A 25376-nucleotide genomic window follows, 5' to 3' on the forward strand; every position below is an offset into this window, starting at 1 on the left:
AGCCCTGCACGCAGAGAAAACACCAGTGCACCAGGCACCTGCGAGGAGGGCTCTGAACACAAAGCAGCAGCGGGAATGACCACGGCTGCCATCCTTCCCCATCAGTTTTTCTACAAGTGCCTCCACGGCACGCTGTGCAGTTACAAGGTGCTCTGGTGAACTGGTTGCAACACAGGGCAGAATTGATGTGGAATAATAATCCCAACAGAGCCTGTGTTACAGTGCTGTGAGTGAAGGCGAGAGTGATCACTGCGTTCAGATTTGTGCTAGCTACTTAACATCCCAATGGTAGAACTGCTGGGCAACGTAATTATTCTGGTATGTTGCTAAGGCTAGAAAATATGGCCAAAAAGAACAACTAAAATTTATCCCGCATATTTCAGAAATCATGCAGTCAGTGTTGGCAAACGAATTATCTTAACACAGACTACTTTTATTGCCGTTTTCATTTCCTTGTCATTGTATTCATTTCTGTGATTAAAAAGGTCAGAAAGATAGAGGCTCAGAGTACAGCTGTGCTGAAACCTGCCCAGATTTCTCCTGCTGACCCACCTGCAATCCATAGGGTGGTCTAAGTGTTGCCATGCTGCCAAGGAGATGTTACTTTTGTCGTTTTTTGCTGAAAAAAGAGTGATGGGAAGTCTGCACACTGCCAAAGTTGACTGTTCTCCTTCACTTAGAGAAGCACAATCATCTTAAGCACTTTGCATGACATGTCAGAGAAACATACACTAAAAATCTCAAGGGACTCTGGAAACACTGTTTAGTAGTAAGCTTTCTTACCTGCTTGTGAAAAACAATTTGGAGAATGCCCTCGCTGCTTAAAACTGATGAAATTCAGTGGTATTCAGACATGAGGTATGACTATTTCTCATTGTGTTCACTACCTTTAAAAGTGGCGTTTCTTTATTCGGTCCCCTCAGTGATGTCCTGGGCCCTACAGCAATTATAATTTTAGTGGAGAGAGCTGAGCTGAAAAGGTAACATCTGCTCCAAAAGCAGGAATATCATCTAGAGAATGCTGACGGAATATCCAGCATCCATTTAAGTGGACCTAAATACAGCACCTAGGACAAAACTTCACTCTTTCTGCAAATATACTGATGACAGATCAAGGCTTAAAGACATTTTCGTAGAACGCGCACACAGATTCTCACTGTCCACCTTGGCATAATCCCATAGCATCAGACAGGCCTTTACCTAACTTGGGTCAGTAACAGGCAGGTGAACGTGCACAACACTCTTACACAGCCACGCATTAACGCATTAGTTTTTTTTATGTTTGTTTCTGAAAAGAGAAGGGATAGCTGCCTTTTTTTTTTTTTTTTTTTTTGGTAATTTATGAGTTTTCATCAGAAGTCCATGGTAATCACCTTTCTTCTGCAATGTTAGACATTAAGTAGAGGTGAGAACCATCTTGCTCAGAATTTAGTCTGAAGAAATATTAAATCCCTCTCATTATTAGTTCTAGACTGATGGTGCTAGAACGGCTAAAAATACTCCAATACAGCAGCAGCCAGCCACTCCCTACGAGACTTATTTAACAAAAGCCTCAGTCTGCCCACATTAATAGTCATATTCAGAAAGAGCTATTCTCCCCCCCAGGCAAATTACTATTCCATTTAGACATCCTCCTGGAATGCGGACAGAGCCTTATACAGAGGCACCAGGAGACAAACACCACTTATTCCTTCCCAGCAGTCCACTTTAAAATGACAGCTACATTAGGAAATTGGTATTAATTTTACCAGCTCAGCTTCCTCCCAGGCTCCCTATACTCTCACCATAATCACATTTTCTCAGAGACTCTAGCTTAGCAGTTCAGGCTCCAAACCGGGCAGCTAACAGGGAGGTTTGGGAAAGCATGTTGAAGCTCATGCTCCTTTGGAGCATTATCTGCTATGCATTTGAGCAGCAGCTCACCTACCGGGCAGCAAATGGAGCCTGGAAATACGGCACTTCCCCGCACTAGCAGTCTCTGGCAAAATGTTGCCAAGGGAATAAGGAAGCTTTAGCTTTTCCATCATACTAAGGTGGCTCTGAAAATGCAGCTCATTGAAGCCATATACAGCACACAGGGTGGCCAAGAAGCGGTTCCTGTATGTTTGAACTGGTCTTAAAGGATATTCACTGACCTTCTTTCCAATCCTTCGCGTCGAGCAAATGCAGAGATGGAGTTTTTGCAGATGGCCTGACTTCCTTCCTTCAACTCTGGTTCCACTGGTGTAGCGCATCAGTTTAACAAATACTGTCCCTTATCAAATGAGCGATATTTAAGCTATAAAGCAAGCTGACTAAATAAATAAAAAACACACAGGTTGGCCTGTTGTTACACAGGTACTTGTGCTGAATGCCCAGCAGCACTAAAAAGCAGGAGACAGGTCTCTCCTGTCCGAATAAAAATGCAGATCTACTGTTTAGGACAGAAGGCTATTTCATTTGATTGTATTTTTTTTCCTATGCACAAGGAATCCAAATGTCAGAATTTGCCTTGCACATTGTGGTTTGATTCACTTAATTATGAAGCTAGTTAGAATAAGCTGTGCAAGAAATGAGAAAAAAATCTGCAGTAGTTCCCAGCACCTGCCCTTTTTGTTCCTTTGCACTTGAAATCAAGGCAAGTGCATTCAGCATCTGTGAAAAATCAAGTCCCAAATAGTAATTATGGTTGGCCTTTTTAATTGATTTGGATTTTCTCATAGACCATGAGATGGGAGAAGGACCTGCCAAAAACTTGCCAGGTCCGCTCTGGCAGCTGCTCTTCAGCTCCTTGAAAACAATCTTGAGAGCCAGCAAAATCCCTTTACCCTCCTTGAGCACTGTTAAAAGCTTCTTATACTCAACAGCAATTGAGGTCACCAGAGCATGTCAGAAAGAGCACCAAGCAGATTTTGCAACCCATCCAACTTCAGCGCTTTTGGCTTTATCTGTAGCCCCTAGCGAGCGCTGAAGGAAAAGGAACAAGAAGCCAGGAGAACTGTATGCGTGTACAGTTTTTTCTTTATCATTCATACCCTTAATGCCATTCAAATATGATTCCAGAATACACTATTTTAATTAGCAAAGCTTGTTTCCAAGTAAACACCACAAACACCCTTCATAGCACAGTCCCGGTCTCCCCTGCTCGATACACAGGCTTTTCGGCAATCGCGTCCCAGCGGCAGGAAGCTCAGCCCTCCATGCCTGGCCGGGCACTGAGGCCTTCGCACCGCGGCAGGTTCCGCTTAGCTGCTCCCAAGGGACGCAAGCGGCACGGAGGACGAGAACCGAGATTCGCTACAGCTTTCCTCCCAGGTATACATAGTCCAAGTCCACATCGGTAAAGATCAGCAGTTTCCTCCCCATCCTAAGGTCAAAATGGTGTAAAACAGGCGTCGTATCTGCAGCACGTGCTGGGTGTTAATTCCGTCCTGACTTTGAGCAGCAGGGAGGACGCCGAGGCACAACACGCACCTCGTGGAGCCCGCGATCAATACGGTGCCCGGCGTTGTGCTCTGCTATTGGGAACACTGCAAAGTCAGTCGGCTGGCAGGAATGAGGACAGCAGTGAGGATTATCCTCATGAGGAAGCTCGGGCGGGATGCCTTTTGCTGTGCAGGAGAAAAGGAGATCCCCACCTTGGTTTAGCAATTGCTACATGAACAGAAATCACTGAGGCAACATTGACTCATGAAACACTGGTGACTGGGGCCATGTTTGGCCCTGTACCGCACACAGGGAAGAGCAGATGGCCAGAGTAAGAACAAAACAGTATGGAAATAAGGTTGGGTCTTTAGCAAATGTCACTACTGCAGCCCAGTTATGCTGATGCTGGCTCACCCTTTCAACTATAACCCTGCAACAACATTGGACGTGTCTCACCTTCCAGTCTTAACAATGAACTGTTGTCGTTGTTGGTTTTCAGATGTTGGTCTGGAGTTTTTCTTTTAAATATACATTTATGAACACTGACACATTACAGACCTTATTAGTTATACTTCAAAGTCTGATCATGCACAACTACAGGCAGGTGCAACTTAGGTCTTATTACAGGATGGACATGGCAAGGTGAACAGTTGTTTCTGCTAGTTGAGCTTTGTTACTGTTGTGGCTTTAACGTATACTGGCCATAAGTCCCATTACTCCATTTACTAAATATACAAGATTCTATATATACACTGAAACCTCCAGGACCCTCCTTTTCAGTCCAGGACCGAGTGGGAAAAAGGTCTGAGGTCCACCATATTCAGGCATACAGTGGCCTTATTTTAATGTGCTGGATTGTTACATATTAGTTACAGAGGAAAAAAAAAGAAAAAAACATACAACTATTTACATTATAAGTATCTTGCTTTCCAGAAGACAAGAATGGCCCTGTTCAGTGAAAATTAGCCAGACAAGCTTACCTGCCTGAAATAAGCATGGCAGGGACACATTTATTTCCCAATTTGACTATGTCTTCCTTCAGTAAGTGCTTTTCAGCTTTTCCTTTAGGGAAAAAGGCACCACTAGTCCCACTAGAAGATTTTCAACATTCTTTTGTCAAATCAACCACTCTTTACAACTCAAACTTGCCCTGTGTCAATGAGCCTGACCAGAAATTAAGTTATATTATCCAACTCTTATAATAAATAGTTAATTAAAGAAAAAGAGCAAAAATGATCAGGCCACATTGCCAAGGTCCTACTACATTACATAGATCGCCCTAAATCCCACTGGACAGGTCTGGTTTCCAGCTCATCCGTGAAGACACCTTTCCCACCCCCCCCTCCCCAAACACCACCTCTCTAATTAAGACGACATCAACGGATTTGTGGAACACTTAAACTCACGGCACACTGTGCACACGTGTGTCTGCGTGTGCGCGTCACCTGGGGCTTGCAGGCAGCCCACTGTGTCCTTTGCCAAGTGGTGGAAGTTCAAATAAGCACAGCCATCAGATTCTTGAAGATGTGCAAGTAGGCTACAGTCATGCTCTCGATCCATGTTGGAACTTGAGACACACATGGAGAATTTGGGTCAAATCTGAATGCAACACTAGGATTCCAAAAATGATGTGCCTACATACTCCCTTACACACACACACACACAGAATAGCAAATCCTAACTTCAAGTGAACCAGTAACGAGACTACTAAAAGAAAAAGTCTAATTCCTCCCTGCAGGTTTTCTTTCAATTCACTTTCCCTGGAAGCACACATGGTGGACTTGGCCATACATGGCCAACGTTATTTTTGTTTCTACCTTTGTTGAGATCTCACTTTTCCATGCTTGAATTCAGACAAAAAGTTAAAATCTCTGTAGCATATAGGCATACAGGAAAACACAGTAAAATCACTTTTGATCCTTTGAAATACTGCAATATTTGATATAAAAACTAAAAATCACTATTAAAAGATATTTTGAATTGAAATATTATATTTGACAGTGATTTCAGAATAGCAAATTCAAGCATTTTTTTTTTTTTTTTTTACTGGCAGATTTGTTGAAATTGACTTTCTCAGGCAAACAGTCTATCAGCTTATTTTCATAAGAAAACCTATTGTTAGAAAAAAAAAATCAGAAATAGGAAAATACAATACAAATGGGTAAGTAGCAGGATTTTGGAAGTCTCCCTAAAGGCTTTGTACCTATCTATCTTCTTTAGCCTAAAGCTTGAAAGTCAAGCAATATATATGAAGGTAAAATCATATATATGACTTTATTTCTGGTTCTAAGCTTGTAAGTGTGATACGTATCACGCTCTGCTTTGTGTCATCTCTTGAGACCTGCATCACACAGGAACTGGTGATTTCCAGAGAAACACATTGAGTGCCTTAGGGAAGTACCCAGGGAGGTTTTCTGGTGCTTTCTTGACCAAGCTCCTATACTTGCACCCCACTTTTGTTCACGCAACAAAAACTTGCTAAGATTTCTTTATATATCTGTGCCAAGAAATTCTAGGTAATATGAGAGGATTCCTAACAGTACAACAAAACCCTCAGAGAACAATGTGCAACCAAGTCAAAGAAATATTTTCTCTCTCTAAAAATGCACTGCATTTTAACAGAATGTAATCAAAACTCAGGTGTAATCAAAACTCAAAAGGTAGCATTGCAGCTATCAAGTCAAGCCAGTACTTGCAGGCCAATTTCAAAAGCTACAGAAAATTTGGATTGAAAGCATGTGTAACCTTTCATCCACTTCAAGCAAATCATGGTTCATGCTGCTTTAAAATTATCAGTGAGAAGAAAAAGGGAGGGAGGCTTTTTAGGAGTGATTCTATCCTTTTCCTGCATTTTTCATACTAAGCAGAAATATTTCACCTGAAAATAAAGCAAGAATGTTCTGTGATTTTCTCTCCATCTTCTCAAAGCTGTTGTCTGTAGCTGATGCACTGACAATCAAGAGGCTTCTGTCATTTTCCTTGCTCTGCTGATGGCTCTCCACATGATTTAAGCAAGCCACATGGGACAGGATTTCTTAGGGTCTTCAAGCACTGCAGATGCAGACAACATCTTAGGCATATTTTCCAAAGTTCCTGCTGATGGAAGATATGCACCTGTGCACTGCCAGCCAGAGGCTCGCAGACTGCCCCTTTGGGGCCTTGGCACATCTCTCATCACTCTCCGGGTTCCCAATTCTCTGAACATCTGCAGTGGGGGCAGCTGTACCTACAATCACAAACCTCAGAGTATGAGGAGTAAACTGTTCTCCAAGTACTGGTTACTGTGGTTTTAACAAAGAGGTAGGTTTGAAAGATCGTTGGCAAGAAAGAGAAGACAGACATCTATTCCATCACACTGCACAGAATATTGGAATCAAGAGGGAAAGACTGGGAGATGCCCTATTTCTTGAGTTTTTTTTTTTTTTTTTTAAACCTTACATAGTTACAGAAGGTCCAGACCTGCAGTCCTTAATTGCAGCTGTACTGCAATGGTGCCTGCATTCCTGCAGCATCAACCTCCTGAGCCAGAGAAGAGCCCAGGGTACGATTCCTATTTGATGGTCGCTATTTCAGGCTGGACCATAAAAGGGCAAGAATAGAATCGTAAAGAACTACTGCTGTTTTTCAGTGATGGCATTTTTTTTCCTAGCATCAAATGTGGACAGCCCCAAGTCTCCCCCACAGGCAGAGCTTCTCAAAAACGAGACCAACTAACTTAAGGACAAAAAGAGGTGCAGTAATTGTCATAGGCCCCGTTTTATCAAGGCAATTCAGCACGTGCTTAGATCAATCACTACTAAACAAAGGACTACAGCCCGTGCTGGCTGAAATTCCGTATGTGTTCCTATATCTCAGTGAAAGGTTTATGGATGCATTGGTACTTTGCACAACCAGGGCTTTTAATAATCTAGCTAAATACCTTCCAGACAGTTATTTTAGCACTTCTCACTAGGATATCTTCTACAGTGACTGAAAAACACCATTTGTCCATGCCACGTTATCTTAATATCATTGCCAACACACTGCCACTATTCCTAGGTTCTAATTCCATGGTATTTTTGCAATTCTTCTTACATAACAACTTCACCTGTCTGAGAAACTTATCTTTTTTTTTTTCTGGTAAATAAGACACCCAATTGGTGCACACTAGGACATGTAAAGTGGACCTTTGCTATCTGTACTTATTAGGATACATCCGTCAAGATTTTAATCTGGAAGTAAGACCTTTTATTATTGCTAAGAAGTCACGCTCAGTGTTATTGCCTTCACACTCACAAAGCATTGCTGTTTATTTTTGAATATTTTAAGATCATTGGCTCTGAACTGTGAGTTACATCACTAAACAACTTGATGTTTCATGGCTTAGCAGAAAATATTGCTCAATATTTTTAGCAGTAGTAAATTATTGCTTTAACAATTACTGCTTTACTGCTTTTTAGTTTTTACAAAATTGTCAACCTAATTTTATTTTCAATATTTTTTTTCAAAAAGAAAATCCACCAAAAATATACCTAGGGGAAAAAATACTTCCTACAGCAATTTTGAGACTGCTCTGAGCCCTTAAAAATTACTCCAAAACTACTTTATACTCATGTAACTAATTCCGCCTCTCAGGAGAATGAGCTTTCTTTCCTTTGAACAGAATGTCACTTGATACTTAGGCTTTTCTCCTAACCACAGGATGGCAGACTTGTGAGCTACCTACCAAAATAGTTTTATTTTAGTAGAAGTTTCAATAGCTAACAGCATTGGATTTGAAATATCCATAAGCTTTTTCTAAACAATTTATCTTTCCGGCATTTGGAAACTGTTGGATTTACTTCATTTCATGTTAAAATGACACACTTTGGTAAGAGGACAGCTAAGAGCCTCAGGTCTGTCTTGATTTCCAGCTCAGATAATTGTGCTTTTGCAATGGGAAATGTAAATTGATGTTCTGACTAGGAAAATATCAGTTGACATGCATTGTTGTGTCTAGTCTTGCCATTTACTGATTAAAAAAACAAAAACAAACCTTGCTGTCATTTACCGCTGGAAATCCTACTTGTTATTACCTGGCAAAACCCCATTTGCTTTTCAGGCATTGTTGGGTTCTTTGGAACTTAGCAAACCACCTAAGATACCTGCTGAGACCCTGTGAGCCCAGTGCACCAGCTGGCATCGTTTGCTCTTACTTCCAATACATGACTACTAGACCTACTTACCCAGCCACTCTCCTCCACGCATTGCAGCCGATAAAATGTTCTGGGGAGTGGGATGATCTGGCACAGGCAAGTGAAGAGCCAAAAGCACCTACAGAAAACCTGCTTTCTAAGGCAGGGAGATTCCTGCAAAGGAACGATAATTTGGGAAAATAGCCTCTTGGCAGCGAGCACAGAGAGGGACTGGGTTGCAAATATCCTTTCTCTATTTGACTGACTTGCTAAGGACTCAGGCATAAAGAAAACAAAACTGTGCACATTCTTTTGACTGCGATCTGTTTCCCTAGCCTTGTCATACTCCCTTAACGCACAAAGATGAACAATCCAATGAAAGAGAGCAAGCCTATCTACAAATTAGGAGGAAAACTTGCTTAGTATTATCAGGAAAGGTTGCTCACTGAGATAAATCTTTCTGGGCTTAGACACACATGAAAGACCTTCATTCTTGTTCCCCATAGCTTGCAAAGACACATGTGCTTACTTCTAACTGGGTCTTAGCTTGGCATATCTGCTCTAAAAATCAGAATAACAAGTGTTAACATTCACAAAGAAAAAAACATTTTTATGTGAAGCTCTATGGTATCTTCTTTCAGTACAAACAGGTATTATTTCAAAAAATATATACATCTCTCAGCAGAAATTTTGTTGCTACATCTTCAAGTGTCTGAGGGAGCTGCAGTTGGATGTGGTTATTTTCACTTCCACAAAATCCTCATGTAAGATACGCAACCTAACGTGGAACAAACAAATAGAATATATACTGCTAATATATCACATATGTACTTACGCAGTTCACCTGAAATGGGCCACTGAGTTATGGAGAGCACACAGCAGGCTTGTAAGCAGTCGCGTGTCCTTCCGACAACGCAGAGCTGCATGCGCTTCCGGAATGCTATGGGCATGTGAACACACGTGCTGCTTGTGTACTCAGCAAAAAAACATTTCATCCCCGTCTGCCTCACAGGGCAGAAGGCGACAAAACAGGGAGTGAAGGCAGATTCACTCACACATTGTTGAGTGGCTACTGCACACCTTGTCATGCCAGAGTGAAAAGGACAGTTGCAGGTTGCTGTTTTTGCAGCCGTAAGTTTTACATCTTAGGGGAAGGGGGGAAAAAAAGGATTCTTCAACTCCATTTTTCCCCCTCCCTGCCAGTAAGCATCATTGGAAGAAGACCAAAGCAGAGCATCTATAAGTTAAATATACATTTGAGCTTAGCTGCATTACATAACTGTAGGAGAAGCAGGCTGAAAAGATTTTGTTTGTTTGCTTTAGATCTTTGTATATTTTATTTCTCTTGCTTTTAACTCCTGTTATTTTTTCCCCCTAAATTACATCATCCTCTGAAGAACGCTGGGTTTCGCAGGCAGGCGGCTAGTCACCTGCAACAACCGAGGGGTCCCGCAGAAGCTTCCAGGCTGCTGTCCGTGTCAGACGCCAGTGTTTGATCAGTGGACATGGATGAGATGTCATTGACAGATGAGGATGGAGGGAGGCTTTCACTGCTGTTCACTGCTGCACCTGTGCTAAGAAAATGAACATCAACGTGATTAAACCCGAAACTCCAGCACTTTGCGCGTTTTCAAAAGCAGAGGGTGCCCACGCAGCAGCAACAAGCAGGTAGGTAGGTACACAGCCCATTCTAACCAACTGCAAACATGAGCACAAAATAGGCCACACAGGACAAGTTTAGGTAATAGATAACGTGAAAATATCTTCACAGGAAATTCTCTTTTGTGACCAGTCTGTTTTGAAGAGGCAGCTTTTCACGTGCTTATTACTGCATTTTGTATCTATATTTATTCAAGTTACAAATTACATATCTGCTGGACACACAGATACCAATGAGACCATTCAAATAATAATGAAAAAAAAATTACCACCAACTCTTCATACTTTCTCATGAAGTCCCAGTTTTCTTGCAGACACTTCAGAAGAAGTGGTGGCATCAAACAGTGCAGTATGAGAAAGAGATGAAGATGATTCTAAAAACAGGACTGCACATAGTGCTGTGGGGCTGCAAACACCCACCAAAGCATGGCCTTCAGGAGGTCCTAACAGCTGAGAATTATCTCTACAGCATTTTTCCTTACCAACTCGTGTCTGGTACTCATATGTGGGAGCGTGTTTGTCCAAGAAGTATCTTGAACATTAAAAAGCCTGAATATGCAAAGTGGATATGCCAATGTGAATACAAGCTGGCAGACAGTCAGGTGCAGGATCCTCTACATGCATGGGCACTTGACTACTTCACATTCAGTGGTGGGTATTTGCGGGCACAGAAACCATTCTGTGCAGTTTCCACAGTCCTAGATTGGAACCCATTTTTCACAGTATCTTTTTCTTTTGAGAAATGTATTTCTTGGAACCAAGTTGGCTGTGAAATGTTGCACAGATCTTTTCTCTCCTCATCTCCCTGTTGCATGCCAAAAATTGCCAGCTCCTTACGACAAGCATTTTAAGTATTTTGCCATTATCCCAAGCTGTTGAGTACTATGAGATGATGTGCACTACACAGTTTGCCTTGCGTATTAGAAATGCATGTGACACCATTTTTGCTTTAGGTTTTACACTATCTATAGATGTACTTGTATTCACCTTTTTTAAACTACAAGAGCGGTAAAAGTAGCCTTTATCTGATCCCTTACTCAAACCCCAGCTGCACCACAGCTTAGATTCAGGTATGTTATTAGAACTAGATGGACAGGAGGTAGCTATTAATCACCTCATGACATGCATAGCAGTGTCCTGAAATATGCATCCTTTTAGATGAAATTAGAGACATTCCTAGGAAGCCAATTAACACCATATTGCTCTGACACCTCCACCTTCTCATTTTGTTCACATCTGTCTTTTAGACCAAACTAACTGTGACCGAAGAAATCAGAATAAAAGAGGAGAAGAAAGCCAAGCACTAATGCATTTACCAGGATAATTCAGAGGATTCATAGTTGCCCGTTGCAAGCACAGAATGTTTTGCTTGCATGTGAGGACACAGGTTATTTTCAGACAGCATCAGAAACCTTGACCAGGCTTTTGGTGGTCACACACACCTATATAAACACCTATACACCTGCAGACAACTCCTTTCACTCACTTCCGTGGCCCTAGGGCCTTACACAGATAGTTTTGGGTGCTGTGATCTAAGAAAACCTAAGTTCACTGGACCAGGCAGAGACAAAGCAGTAAGAATGAGCAAATGTCTAATAAATATGACCTAAGAAGAAATTTTGAAAAATGTGGGTAGTTGACTTTAAAGGGAAGATAATTGATTAGGGAATGTGGCAATGGATTTCAAGTAAGCTAAAAGCTCCCAGAAAGAAAAATGTAAGGAATTGTTCCCTATGTCTTCCGGAGACCGGACAAGAAATAACAGAGTTAAACTGCTGCAAGGTAAGATTCAGGCAAGACTATAGAAAAAGCTTTTTGAGAATGACCAAGACAATCTACAGAGGTTTCTATGATCAGACTGGAGAAATAACTGTTGGGAACATTTTTAGATAAAAGCAATTTTTTAATTTGGGCATAAGCACAGTTTAGAGGGGCACCTCAGGCTCTCCAAGCCCCATGTTTGAGGCACTAGGGGATTGACATCCTAGTATGCAAGCACTTACCTACTCTGAGTATGAATGGGTAACAGCCTTGGCACCGCCAACTTCAGCTCTCTCTGCAAAAGCTCTTCTCAAGCAATCATGGAAACTCTTCTCCTGCTTGTTTGCTATATTGATAGAGCCCCAAACCTTAGCCTTCCAAAGTCCTGCCAGGAACACTGACCAAGCACAATGTGTGTGTTGAGGCTTTATGTCATTCACTCTTAAATAGACCGGAGAAAGTTCATAAAACCACTAGGAAGTTTGTTATTAATCAGGAACATGATCACATTGGATCAGCGCTCTGTGTGGCTTGCAATCAACTTCAATGTGTGTTGAGTAGTCAATATCTAAAAGTTTGTCACCTTATTCCAACTCACGTGTTGCATACGGGCAAGCAGTCTAAACACAGCAGAGAGCTTCATGATAGAAGCCTTTCTCTAAAACATTCCCCAGCTAACCACCTGATCTGAGCATATCATCTCTCTCTTCCTCCTGCTTCAATTTGCCCTCTTACTTTTGCTATACCTGCTATAACAGAGAAATAACTAAGGAAACACTGACTATGGAATAGCGTTAGAAGAGGAGACTCATGTTCTTCAAGTTGCTTTTTATGATCTCCAAGCAGTAGCTAGAGCTTCTGTCACCTCACTAGGAGCCACTGAAAGTTTTTGGCTTCTTCTTACTCAAAGACTTCCATTTTGCACTCCTTAATTCCTCCGCATGTTCATTACTACCTTTCTTTGCCTTTGACAACTAAGACTTTAGTCTGGTAATTCTGCCTACCAAAGTTGTATCTTCAGAAGGGAAGAAGAAAGCCTTCATCTTCATCGTATCTGCTCAACTATTTCCTTCCCTCTCTTCAAACTTCATAGATCTGGCTTTTGCTTCATAGGCCTCCTATTCAAAGAGCAATTCTGCCAATTTACTTAGCTGTCAACAGAAAAATAACTGAGTTCCCAGCAGTATCCACAGCATTTCGCCAGCCCAAAGCATCACAGCTATTACAGAGAAAAGCTCATCAATATTTCTGCTCTACAGCTAGTTTAGTAGCTCAGTTACTACTTGCCAATGGCACATGCCAAGTCTGCTCAGCACTGGTAACTGTATAAAAAGCCCTTTGAACCCTTGCCGTGTTATATCGTTTGCTTTCTTTGGCCCTGCTATCTCCTATATTCTAACAAATCTAGGCTGAACATCTGGAACTTTTTAGGCCATATTTTGGTATATTTAGAACAACTTTAACAAGCAGAATTGCTACCAAATCTGAATACAAGATGCTTAGAACTGTTGACTTTTTTTTTTTTACATCATTCTTTCAATACTTTGAATAAAGTTAGTTAAGTGCACCAAGTCACAGAAAATGGAAAAGCTACTGAGCCACATAACAACCTCATCTCAGGGCAACACACAGTTACTACTATTTGCTTTACAATTTAAAAACGAAGGGAAACAGTAAAAGAAAAAACACTTAAAAGATTCCATGTTTGTAAAAAAAAAAAAAAAAAAAAAAAAAAAAAAAAAAAAAAAAAAGGTAATCTCTGCATAGTCTTCACAAATTAATTCCTGAAAACCAGCAACTACAATGTTATTGCCTCATAAATCAGATTGCAGCCACAATTCTATAGGCTGCAATATTAAACAATGAGGATTTATTAGGTATCTGTCAAGTCCAGATTTATTTTCAATGGTGGCACAGTTTTTCCGTAAGTTCAATTTGCATATCCTGTACTTGCTTTGCTGCTCAGCAAGAACACAATGAATTGCTTTCCATATCTTATTTCATCTAAGTCAAAATCCAAGTGCAGTGCTAAAGCTCTAATATCACCAGACAGCACTGTATTAACTGCTGTTCTCACCATGTTTCCCATTGTCTAATCACTACTAATGCTGCTTTCCTGTTCAGATTTTAGGCTAGCTCCTATGGCACAGTGACAAGTGAAACAGGAGGTTAAAAAAAATTATCTTCTTGAATTATAATATGCAGAAGACACTGAAATGAAGAATGATAGTTTCCTGAAAGACTCTGCAGAAGTTCTACCTATGACAGGAATTGTATGTTCAAAACCAGGGCACTTCACGTCTGTCAGTTAAAGCGAACCTTTAGATACCAAACAACTGTATAAACTGAACAAAACTTGGCCCAATGGGCAAGGATAAAGAGAGGCTTATTTGCTAAGCATGAGATTGATAGAGAGACTTGGTAGGGAAAAAGTGGAATATGAAGGGAAGCAAACCATATGACTGGCTTTACACGGGTACATCTAAGCTGCTGTGTGTCTGATCACAGAGCCCGGGGCAGTACAGTTAATTTTAGGGTCAGAGAGTCCATTGAGTGCTTTCCATACTGCCAATAAGGAAAACACCTGGAGTGATTTTCTAACACAAGAAATATTATTAACACCCAAACGTGTTCAACATCCTTGCACGTAGACCAATTTTTTGAATATTAACGTGACACTGGAATTCAGCTAATCAAGCTTAATCCATTATGGTCACTACTTTGCATAAAGACTTTTGAATCTGGCATAGGTAACTACTGGTGTTACCCTCAAGGGGTTCCAGCTACCTCCACTCTCATTTTGCCACTGCGGAAAACACACTGAGGTTATTCAATGGGGCTGAGTACCTGAAGGAGAGGGCTGTCCTTTTACTACGCCATTTTTAGTCTTTTCTTCAGAATTCATAACTTCTTTGTAGATAAGTTCTGCAAGGAAGAATTTGAACCATTACAAACAGGAAAAAAAAATCACAGGATGCAAATGGTGCTTTCAAAATACATGTGATTAACTGTAAATGAGTTCTGTCTTCTCCTTCACTAACTCATCTTAACTTCCTCCTCTTTCCTGCTCTTTTGCCTATCCTTATTTCCACTACCATTCCCTCTAAGAATTAAGTAACAGTCTGTACTCCCAGTCTGGCATCATTATGTAGCTGTTACTATAATGTACTTAGCCTGCTTGGGTGGCCAGAGAGGTGGGGCAGGGAGGAGTGTGGAAAGGATGAGGCACATAACACCTCGCTCCTAAATGAAACCACAAGTGCACCAGGAAAGGTCTCACCACTTCTGCAATACATCTAATGAAATCAAATAGGCCAGATGTCCCATTCTTTAAAACAGACTAAAGAGACTGTAGTGAAACCTTTCCAGATAAGTTTTGTGTTGACAGAATGCAACCCTTAAGCCACTCTTGTCCATGTACTACTCATAGAAATATTCATTTTGAACTTTGATTTTTTTTATATTCATTTTTAGACTGCTCTGGCACATCTTTTCTTGATTTGGAAAGGAACAGCGGGTGTCACTCCTTTGGCACGGCACTCCCATGGGCTACCTTGGTCAGCACTACTTTACTTCCAGGAGTACTAATCCTCTACTCGCCTCTCTAAGATCTCCTCTCCTTTTTGGAGACGAACTGAGTCAAACAGAAAAAAAAAAAAAACTAGAACAGATAAATCATTTAATATTACAGTACCTAGAAACGAAGCAGCGCAATAACACTGTGTTAATTACTTTGAGAAAAACCCTGACATACTTTGCTGCCCAGCAGGGGCCTATTCTCAGATGATACTCTCAGATTTCAATGAAGCACTGGAATCTGCACTTCCTGTGTTAACCTGAGTAATGAGATAATGACAACACTCATGATATTCCTTACATATTTGCTACTGCAGTACCAGCTTATGGGCCTATATAGTGTGAAATTCTTACAGGTTTACACAGCAGCACTTGGTTGCAGGATGTGGCTTATATACTACAAAAATGCTGTCCCACACAATTCAAAGCTCTGCGTACCTTTCCATTCTTCAATTGTATGTTCCCTTTCATCCAGCTGTTTATCATATATCTGAGGAGGAGGCTGCAGAAGAGAAACAAAGTTAACTTGCAAGTTATCTTTGTTATAAATAATTACAAATACTTATTTGAGTGAAAGTAAGTTCTCTTCTCACTCTTTGTTATCCATCTGTACATACAGAAAGACGCGAAGCAAGTGAATTTTAAGCAAATTAACACTTCTGGAGATAAAAGTGCATCTGTAAAAGAAATCACAATATTGCTCTTGCTTCCATTTTTAAAAAAGCATAGCCCTTGCAACTGAAATAGGACCTGAAGTAACTCAACTTTGGCCAGGAAGTTTTATTGCTGTTATTTTTTAGCTGCTGACAATGTCACCCAAATTGCAGATCCTGAAATGTATGGGGACATACGAAAATAACAGCATTCTCTGAGCCTCAACACCTGCTTTAAGTGGACAACAACTTAGTGCATTCATTTTCTTTCCTGATGTTTGCTGCCAAATGCACCAGTCAAAACAGCAAAAGTGTCTCTCCTCCTTCATTCTACTGAAATATTTCCACATCTGAGATACTAATATACAAAGAAGGATGAGACACCATTTTACAAAGCTTTATCGCTCCTCTTCACCCAGGCAGGCTCTATAACCTCTGAAGCCCAGGTAGAACATAGTTTGACGGAGCTCCGCCAACAGCTGCCCCAAGCCCACAATGTGGCAGTGAAGCTTTCCCCTCTAAATTTCCCCATGGAAGGAAGTCTTTATAATTTCACCAATTCCACAGCATAAATCTGAGAATACCACAACAGTTTCAGCAGCGAACTCATCTTCCCATGGCCCTCACTAACGCTAGTGGGAATGACAGAGCTTAATTTATAATTATCAACCAGGTGACACCCCCCACAGGCCAATTAGCCAATTTTGTTAACTATTTTTTTTTTTTAAAAACCCAGCTTCTAGAGGGAAGATGGGAGGTTTTTAAGCACAAGTCTTGCCAGTGCAATGGCATAAATTGAGCAGCTGCCATACCCGCCCTCTGCATAGGAAATGAACACCTGATTTTAGTCTTTGCTTTCCTTGCTAGAAAGTTTGTCCTAGGAATTATTTGCAGCCCATCTAACTGAAATGGTTTAGAAAACGACGGACCTCATCATTATTCATTTTCTGTGGCTACAATTATTACAGAATACAGTAGCTATGTTTTAGAGATCATTATAAATCCTCCATGTAGCCCATGCAGACTGAGACTTAGATGGTTTAATTTACATAGGATTCAGAAAAAAAGTGCAGATGAACTAGGATAAAACCAAAGCAGAGTCTGGATCAGTCCTATGGGTGGCAGCATCTAGCTGAATTTTAAGGTCGCCATTTTCTCCCTAAACCAGATGCACTTGCAAGCACTGGATTGGCAAAAATACAAAGAACAGAATCTATTTTTGGATGTGGAAGAAAAGGAAGGAATTGTATTTTTGTCTACATCGAAATCACTGCTTTTTCAATGGTTTTTTTTTTATAGTTTGCAAATGGATTATTCAAATAATATCTACTACCAACTAACCAGAATAAAAATTATTAAAGAAAAACACAAAATAAAGACATGGGTTATCTCACATAATTTCACAACCTTTTCTTAAAAAACGAGAAAAAGAAAGGTAAGCTTTCATGTGAGTAGGCAAACTACCACAGATACAGACAACCGGATTCCTGTCTTATCTTTCCATTAACCATGCAAGAAAAGCCTTTGACTAGTGAAAAAGAAAGCAAGGTCTACATTGAGGCTAATGTAGTCTCGATTTCCCAAAAGAGATGGGGTTATTTTGGATGCCAGTACGAGAAAGAAATGAGATAGGGCTCCCATCTGAACAAATTCAGCCCTCTCTGCCCTGACTGCAGAGCTAGGGCCAACAGGGTGCAGAGCTGGTTTTGGAGGACGCTGCCATTTGGTGGTTGTTCCCTGGGTCACAGGCTGGACTGGTAGCGATGCAGCATAGTGGAAAGAAACGATGGAGTTAGCAATATGTAAATAGCAGAGGCAATGGAAGCTTTAGCAATTAATGGTGTGAGGTTAAGGATTTAAGCCATTTAGCAGATCGTTTATCAAAGGTGCATATGAAAATCCTTTTGTGCTCTGCTATGAAGTAAGGTTGTGTTTATTTTTTTTGTTATGGAAACCTAAGGACACAGGTGTGCTGCCAGCAGAGGCCTGAAAACCTCAGCTGCAGAGGAAAGGAACAAGGGTCGTGCTGTACTTCAGGACTGCCTACAGAGTCTGCAGCGAGCTGGGCACAGTCTGCTATGGGCATGGAGGAAGAGATGCCTCTGTGTCAGTTCCGTCCTCAAATCCTTCGCAGAGCCTCTTGGAAAATTTTGTCCAGAGCTTCCACCAAAGGAACTGTGATTCCTTTGGGCTCTGAACTGTTCCTGAGCACTCTGACTGTAATGAGACTGTGCAGCACGAGTCCACGTTTTTCAGCTTCACGCAGACCCCTGCACAGCTTGCACATATGGGAAATGACAAGCTGGAGAAAGCTGTGGTTTGGTTTAGAAAAGAAAAGCCAACAAATGCCTATTTCTCCTATAACTACTACTTCTCCCTGACATTTCTAAAGGTTGATGCAGAAGCTGTGTTCAGCTTCCATAATTAGTCAGCTATAACTGGGTAAATAGAGCTGACTAGAGAAAATATCTATGCACCACGTGCAAAGCAGAGCTGAAAACTTCTTTTGAGGGATAACAGATGTGCATCGCTAACATAGAGCAAAAATAAAATGAAATTAAAATCCTGTGAGAGATTGTTAAAAAAAAAAAAAAAAAACTATGGCTGCTCACCCCAGAGGTTACATACAACATCTGGAAAGGAACACGCCAAAAGCGCTTCTTTGTCCCCAGGAATGCTCAGCATTCACAGGAAAAGTAAAATAAAGCTGTTGTTATTTTCCACTGTAGGAAATGACATTTAATTATTCAAAGTTAACATACAGGCTGGCCCGTACATAACGGTGAATGAGCCTTCGTGGTAATTCACATCTCAACTAAGAATTTCTCTTCTAATAGATGGTGTATGCCACACACAACAGATAACAATAAAATCTAGGTTAATTTGGAATTCAGTTAGCAGAAAATACCAGACAGTAACCTGTACCAAATTTTGTGACCAGCTTTGTTCACCTAGAATGGCACGGTAAAACAGTTCCACGGCAAACAAAGGCTCCTAACTAGTAAGGCAATAGGAGATCAGGCAGATGTGTACAAGATTCCAAAAGGAAATCATTTCTAAAACACTTATAGATGAAGAAATTAAGATTATATCATCAGCAACTGGCCAAGAACAGGAATTCTCCTATGACAGATTCTTCTAGAAACAAACAAGCAAACATTTTTGGACCTCGAATTACTTGGCCTATTTTTTAGGGAATAACCTAGTCATTGAAAAATTAATGATTAGAATTTAATCCTGTTAAAGAGGGGGGAAAAAAGTGTTGCTGTCAAGAAGGAAAAACAAGAGTTGCATTCCTGTCATTTCCCATTCATATTACTGTCTTTGTCCATTAGAATAAGATGTCCTAATTTTATTGCCCCCATATAGCCTGTGAAGGACCATTAACTTGTAACAGACTTATAAAAAGGGATTGGGGCTGTCACGGAAGCGTGCTTTTTAAGTAGACAGAGCTATATGTTCTGTTCCTCACATGTAATTCTGTAAATCTGGCCACACACAGAGGGTCATTACCTCCAAGTTAAAACTTTGACCCGAATTCTCTGCTTTCTCTCAGCACTGCCTCCAGGGCTCTTCCCTGCTTTCTCCAACATATGCTGACACTTTCGGATACTGTGGCAGCTCACTTGGAAATTTTCTGTCACATTAAATGCTCTCAGGTACCCTTCCTCCTGCCCCTCCCGAATACTGCACTCTGGATGCTTAGCTGCTTCTGATGGACTGATTTACTGGGGCACATATTTAAGTTAGCTAAATCACCTCCCTTTGCTATTATACTTGAAAACATCATATCTTTTATTACCTTTCTATTCTCCTAAATTCAGTGTTACCTCTACAGTCCTACAGTGTTATCCTACAGTCATCTCTGTAGAGTTGTTGATAGTGGGGAGGAATCCTGCCTAACATTATGCACTATGGGAGGCAGGCTCGATCAAAACTATTTACCTATGATCCATCAACGATCTATGATCTATGGAAAAATACAGCTAAAAAAAAAATTACAATTAAGCATCCCAAGATAGAATAAAGTAGGGGAGCACAAGGTAGCTAAGAACTGCTCTTTGGAGGCATCTGCCTCCTTCCACTCCCTCTGGACGGGGATTACGTTACCAGCTTCAAATAAATGCTAATCTTCTGGGCAGCTAAAATTAAGCGAAATGAATACTAGTCTTACAGACTTGCAAAGATGAGAGAAGTCTGTGGGTTAGCACTTTTTTTTTTCTGCATTTTTATTTTAAATCTCAGATTAATACCCCAATTTCCAAATTATCACTCCCTGTTTATCACTAAAATCTCTCCAGTGAAGAATTATTGGCAGAACCAGTTACTGCCAACTTTATTAGCACATTCAACTATTTTTTTTCTGTTTTGTTGTAGTTGGCTTTGGCCAAAGTGCATCCTACACATTCAACGCTTGCAAGAGCTCTCCCAGGAGAGGTAAGTAGTTCCAGGTCTCTGGCGTCAGCATGGAAGCCTGTGGAAGAGCAGGCTTGCACTGTACAGGCGTAAGGAGGCCACTAAAGGCTGCCAAGGCGCAAACTCTCAAGGAGAATTCACTAATGCGTGAGACAGTCCTTGGCAAACTTTGCCCAAGGAAGCAACAGAATTTATTTCTTTGCCAGTGCATGCCCTTGGACCACTGCAGGCCACAGGTAAGGCTCCCAAGTCCTCAAAAGGGAAGCCAATGTAGTGGGGCGAGGTGCCCATCTAGGAAGAGAAAGGGCCAGCTTGGGAGAAGGCAAAGCAAAAACCACTGGTACCGACATGAGAAGTCTGAACGCAAAAATCCGTTTTTCAGCCTTTGCTCTCCCTCCACTCAGAAGCGGCAAAGCCCTTATTTGAAAACTAAGAGCCAGATGCATCACAGCAATGGATTGCCTTGTGTAAATGATGAGACTAAAGTTGAAGAACACCTTAGTACCCATTAAGCTTCTCTAACGTGCTCCTCAGCCTGGGAGACAAGTCCTGATCCTCCTGTTCATTACACACAGAGCAAAATGTTCAGGTCACAATCTTGGCAACAGAGAATGAAAGTGAGGAGCTTTCAGTGAGTCAGGGACAAATACACTTCACTTGAATTTCTTTTTTAAAGCTTGGTTCTCTCTTGGGAAAAAAAAAATCTATGCACCTTGTTGATGCTGGGTTAAAGGCTGCAGGGGGGAAATGCTTCAAGAATGCTGTAAACGCTTGACACGTTAAAGATCTGTACATTAAAAAAAATGACACTTCTGAATTTAATTGTCAAATGAGCAAAGAGAATGAAAAACAAGAGTAAGTCCAAATACTCAGAGCAGGCAAAAGCAAAATTCATTGTCAGGTTTATCAAGTAACTGAAACAGCAGAGAGTTAAAATTGCCTGGTCTCCTAATAATTAAAATATGAGAGATCAGAGACAGACTAGAATTGAACAAATGCTGTAAATATCTTATTTTGAATAAGAACGGCTACTGTGCTACACATCTTCCCACTCGTTTCCAATCACCTTACCATTATGCAAGTTTGCAGAACTGATAGAAAAAGATAAAGTATTACATGTATTTGTGCATAGAAACTCATCCTCAAGCTGGAAGTCTTCCATCTTTGGGAGCACAAGCAGGATCAGGTAACTTAATCACAAACTGAGAATAAAAAAAATCTGTAACAGTGCACTCTCCAAAAGTTTATATGAAATCCTTAGGTGGCTATATGTCTACAGACAGCATTTGTCAGCTAATTCCAATGGTGAACACAGATTCTGACTTTGCTCATGAATAATTCACGAAGAAAAAGTGGCTAACTGGTGTGAACCAACTCTTTCAGGCAGGAGTCTTCCATAGCTTTTTCGTCTTCATCTGTAAAAGCTGGCCCCCAAACACGGCTTAAGATATGTAGTCACAAAACCCTGAGACCACACTGGGAGTAATTCTTAAGTGTATTCAGTCGAAGCACGGCATCAGGCTACATACTCACCTTTCCAATTGCCATTTTCCTAAACTTTCCAAGCTGTGCTATCTGTTTTGTCTGTGGAGAAAACAAACGCAGACTAGCAGCGCAAAGAGTTCATGAGACCCTTCCAGAGGTGTTTTTATCTATTTTGGTTCCTACCTAGGAAGCAGGATTCATCTGCAGAACAGAGGTATGATGGCAGACAAACGTCACTTCCACTCTCCAAAATTGAGGTGGCTGGACCAACTGAGTTGGGTCCACCTGATCTACTCATTTGGATCCACTGCACAAGAATCACTGATAAAACATGGCAGTACAGATGTTGGATAGCACACATCAGCATCGACAAAAGTCTCCCAAGAAAGTGAGAAATGACTTGTTGCATTCAAATTTTAACAGGAAACAAGACGTAACAAGTTACCTCATACTTGAAGCACTAAATCAATAGTGTTACCACTAGTGAAGTTCATCATGTACTGGTTCCTTGCTGCCTTGAATGAACCAACAGCCCATCTGATGTCAAGCACTCAGCCAGGAACTGCAAGCTCATACATGGAAGGTACCAGCACAAGTGAAGCTTTCTTACTAGTGCAGTGCCACACATCTCCCAGGAATCCTTTTCAGAAACTTCTTCCTTCATCAAGATAATGCAGATGCAAACAGGGATGGACTACACTTGAACAGCTGATTCAAGAAGCACACAAAATCCAGTTCAGAGAAGCTTTCTCCAGAAAATCATTAGTAAGTGGTTCATAGCTAGCCACTGAAGGTGGCATGAGCAGATGGAAATTTAGAAATCAGTTAGCTGTTAATAATGAAAAGAGGGCCTCCAATTAACTTTCCCTTTGAAAATGAGATCTGACAAAGAGTGTTAAGTAAGCCAAGCTCCCTTGTTAACTCTTAGGACTTCAAAAAATACAATAAATATCTATTCACCCCATGTTCTCCTATTTCAGTTGCACTGCACACAGCCTGACCCTTCCTCTTTTTTAGAGCCTGCTGCGATCCAGGGAGAAGGATCTCCATATCGCAGAGGAAAGAGCATCTCAGCAATTTAGTAACAGTTCACTGTTGAAGTGATTATTGCTAAGGTATCAGTACAATTCTGTAGCGTGGTATAGGCAAGATATAGCTTATTTTGGAGGAGAAAACTTAGAATCTAAGACATATGGGGAAAGCACTCTTAACTACACAACAACCATGCAAAGAACGAGGTGGGTGGAAAGAACAAAGTGTCTCTAGAAAGATATAAATCACATAAAGATGCAAGCCACAAACTGGGTCAATGCCAGCTTTTTTACTGCTGCACATTTAAAGGCGCTGCTTCTTCCTTGCAAGACTTTCTCTGTTCTTTGCGGTACTATGCCAGCAATGACAGTTTGGTTTTCCACTGCTTTGCACCTTCAATAGTCATTTCCCAAATAGGGAAATGTGGCACCAGGAAAAAGGCATGGAATGCAAATCAATAATATGTGCCTCCAATTTTGTACGGATGTCTACGGTGATATGAGATACAGGTCAGAGATGACTAAACTAGAAGCTAATTACTATGGGCATTCAAGGGCCTTTCTGGGCTCATTAGATTCCAGCCCATTCTTTGGGAAGGAAAGAGAGCAATTATTATCCCCGTTTTATGATTATGACCCAGAGGAAGGATATATTTTGCTCTGGATCATATGGGAGCTCTATGGTACAATCACAAATTGAACGTAGGTCTCTTGAGCCACAGATGAACCCTTGATCTTGGTCAGTTTAAGAGGGTAAGGATACTAGGTTCAACATCAGCTGTAACTGGACATGTTTGAAAAGATCTACTTGCTTGAAAGCGCACCTTCATTAAGGCAAAAAGTAGAATTGGATCAACAGTCACTGTCATGTTCTCCACCTACTGCGGTTGCTTCTTGCGCTTGCAACATTGATCAGAAGCGTTCTAAAATCCAAGCAAATTGGTGCAGGAAGCATGCAGCAAGGGAAGAGAACAATATCCCTGAAACCTGGTCTTAAAAAAAAATGAATAAAACAAAAAATCTAAAAATCATCCAAAAAATACGACTAGGGAGAGACTTCTTCCAGACTGCTGGAAGATCATAGCTCATAAGCTTTCAAAAACACTTCCTTCTTTTTCCAATTACAATAAATGCATGGAAATACAGAAATATAAGATAAGTATCTGACAATAGTATACTAGTTGAAAGAGGCATGTTGGGGAGTAAACAACCCCTTGTCAGGGATTACAGGAATATACCACATGTTTGTATTTCAGATTTATATGTAAACTTTTAGAGAAAACAAGAGGATATAAAAATGGAAGGCCCTCTAGACAGAAGAATCAAACCCCGTGAACATCTCTTAAGTAACACACACTCCAAAAACACTAAGCAATTGAAATGTTTCAAGGTTTTGTGCACTCAACTTGCTTCTCTTTTAAAACGGAACATATGCTGGATTGCAGTATCTCTCTAAACAGCACTGATTTATTTCTGCCAAGTTCCGAGTTTACATACGCTAACATATTTTTCCCTAATGCTTTTTTCTGTCTTTCCATCCTGAAGAGACCCAAAATATTTCTCTGGTCCCCAAATTGGTCCATTTATGTTTTTTTTGACGCACTATGTCAACAGAAGCTAACAACAGCACAAACCACCTTGACACACAGTACTTCAGAAGAAATACACACTGTCACCCTAAGTTCCTGAAACCACACAGCACTACTTTCACAGGAAAACAAAATCAAAATAACAGAAAAAAAAGAAAACACACTAGCAAGCAATTCATTATACTTGTTCCTTGAGTTTTATCATTGTTGGCACATATCAGCATATCATTCAGCATTGCAAGGAATGCAATAACTTAAATGGCAGAAAAGGGGGGGAAAAATTCATCTTTTTTCAGGGTTGGTTTGATTTTGTTTCCCCTTCTCTCACTACCAAGGGGGAAAGAAGGATAGGAAGGAATGAAGTATCCTCTGGGTGAGTGGACAAAGATCATTTTTCAGGCTAAATGCAGGTTATTCTCTTTCTCTAAGAGAAATGTCATCCAAAAGAGAGTTTTAACTTCACTATTACAATGGCTTTTTATTACCTGTTAACATTATGCAGAACTTCCACACCTATATACCTACATGTATTGCACCACGTCACTGAACAGAATCACTGAACAGCTGAAGCTGGAAGGAACTTTCGGAGATCACCTAGTCCAACCTCTCCTACCTATAGGTTGCATTAATTCCTGTTATCATCAGCCA

General features: G+C 40.8%; 1 protein-coding gene across 4 annotated transcripts in view; it reads right to left on the reverse strand.

Annotated features, from left to right (window-relative positions):
- Nucleotides 1–9751: 9751 nt before the first annotated feature.
- Nucleotides 9752–25376, reverse strand: part of MAPK10 (mitogen-activated protein kinase 10) — a 115393-nt gene continuing 99768 nt past the window's right edge. For 3 of the 4 annotated variants that reach the window (XM_088531621.1, XM_088531620.1, XM_088531622.1), the window contains 3 exons: nucleotides 15993–16056; nucleotides 14826–14903; nucleotides 9752–10127 (listed from right to left, as the gene is read on the reverse strand). In XM_088531621.1, the coding sequence (XP_088387747.1) occupies nucleotides 9985–10127; nucleotides 14826–14903; nucleotides 15993–16056 (285 nt within the window). In that variant the 3' untranslated portion in view covers nucleotides 9752–9984. Of the gene's footprint in view, nucleotides 10133–14825; nucleotides 14904–15992; nucleotides 16057–25376 lie in introns of all 4 variants that reach the window. The other variant, XM_088531623.1, reaches the window with a different exon arrangement.

This window comes from Tinamus guttatus, unplaced genomic scaffold (genome assembly GCF_059628265.1).
Source record: "Tinamus guttatus ecotype Peru unplaced genomic scaffold, ASM5962826v1 Tinamus_guttatus_pri_ptg000423l, whole genome shotgun sequence".
Classification (NCBI taxonomy): Eukaryota; Metazoa; Chordata; class Aves; order Tinamiformes; family Tinamidae; genus Tinamus; species Tinamus guttatus.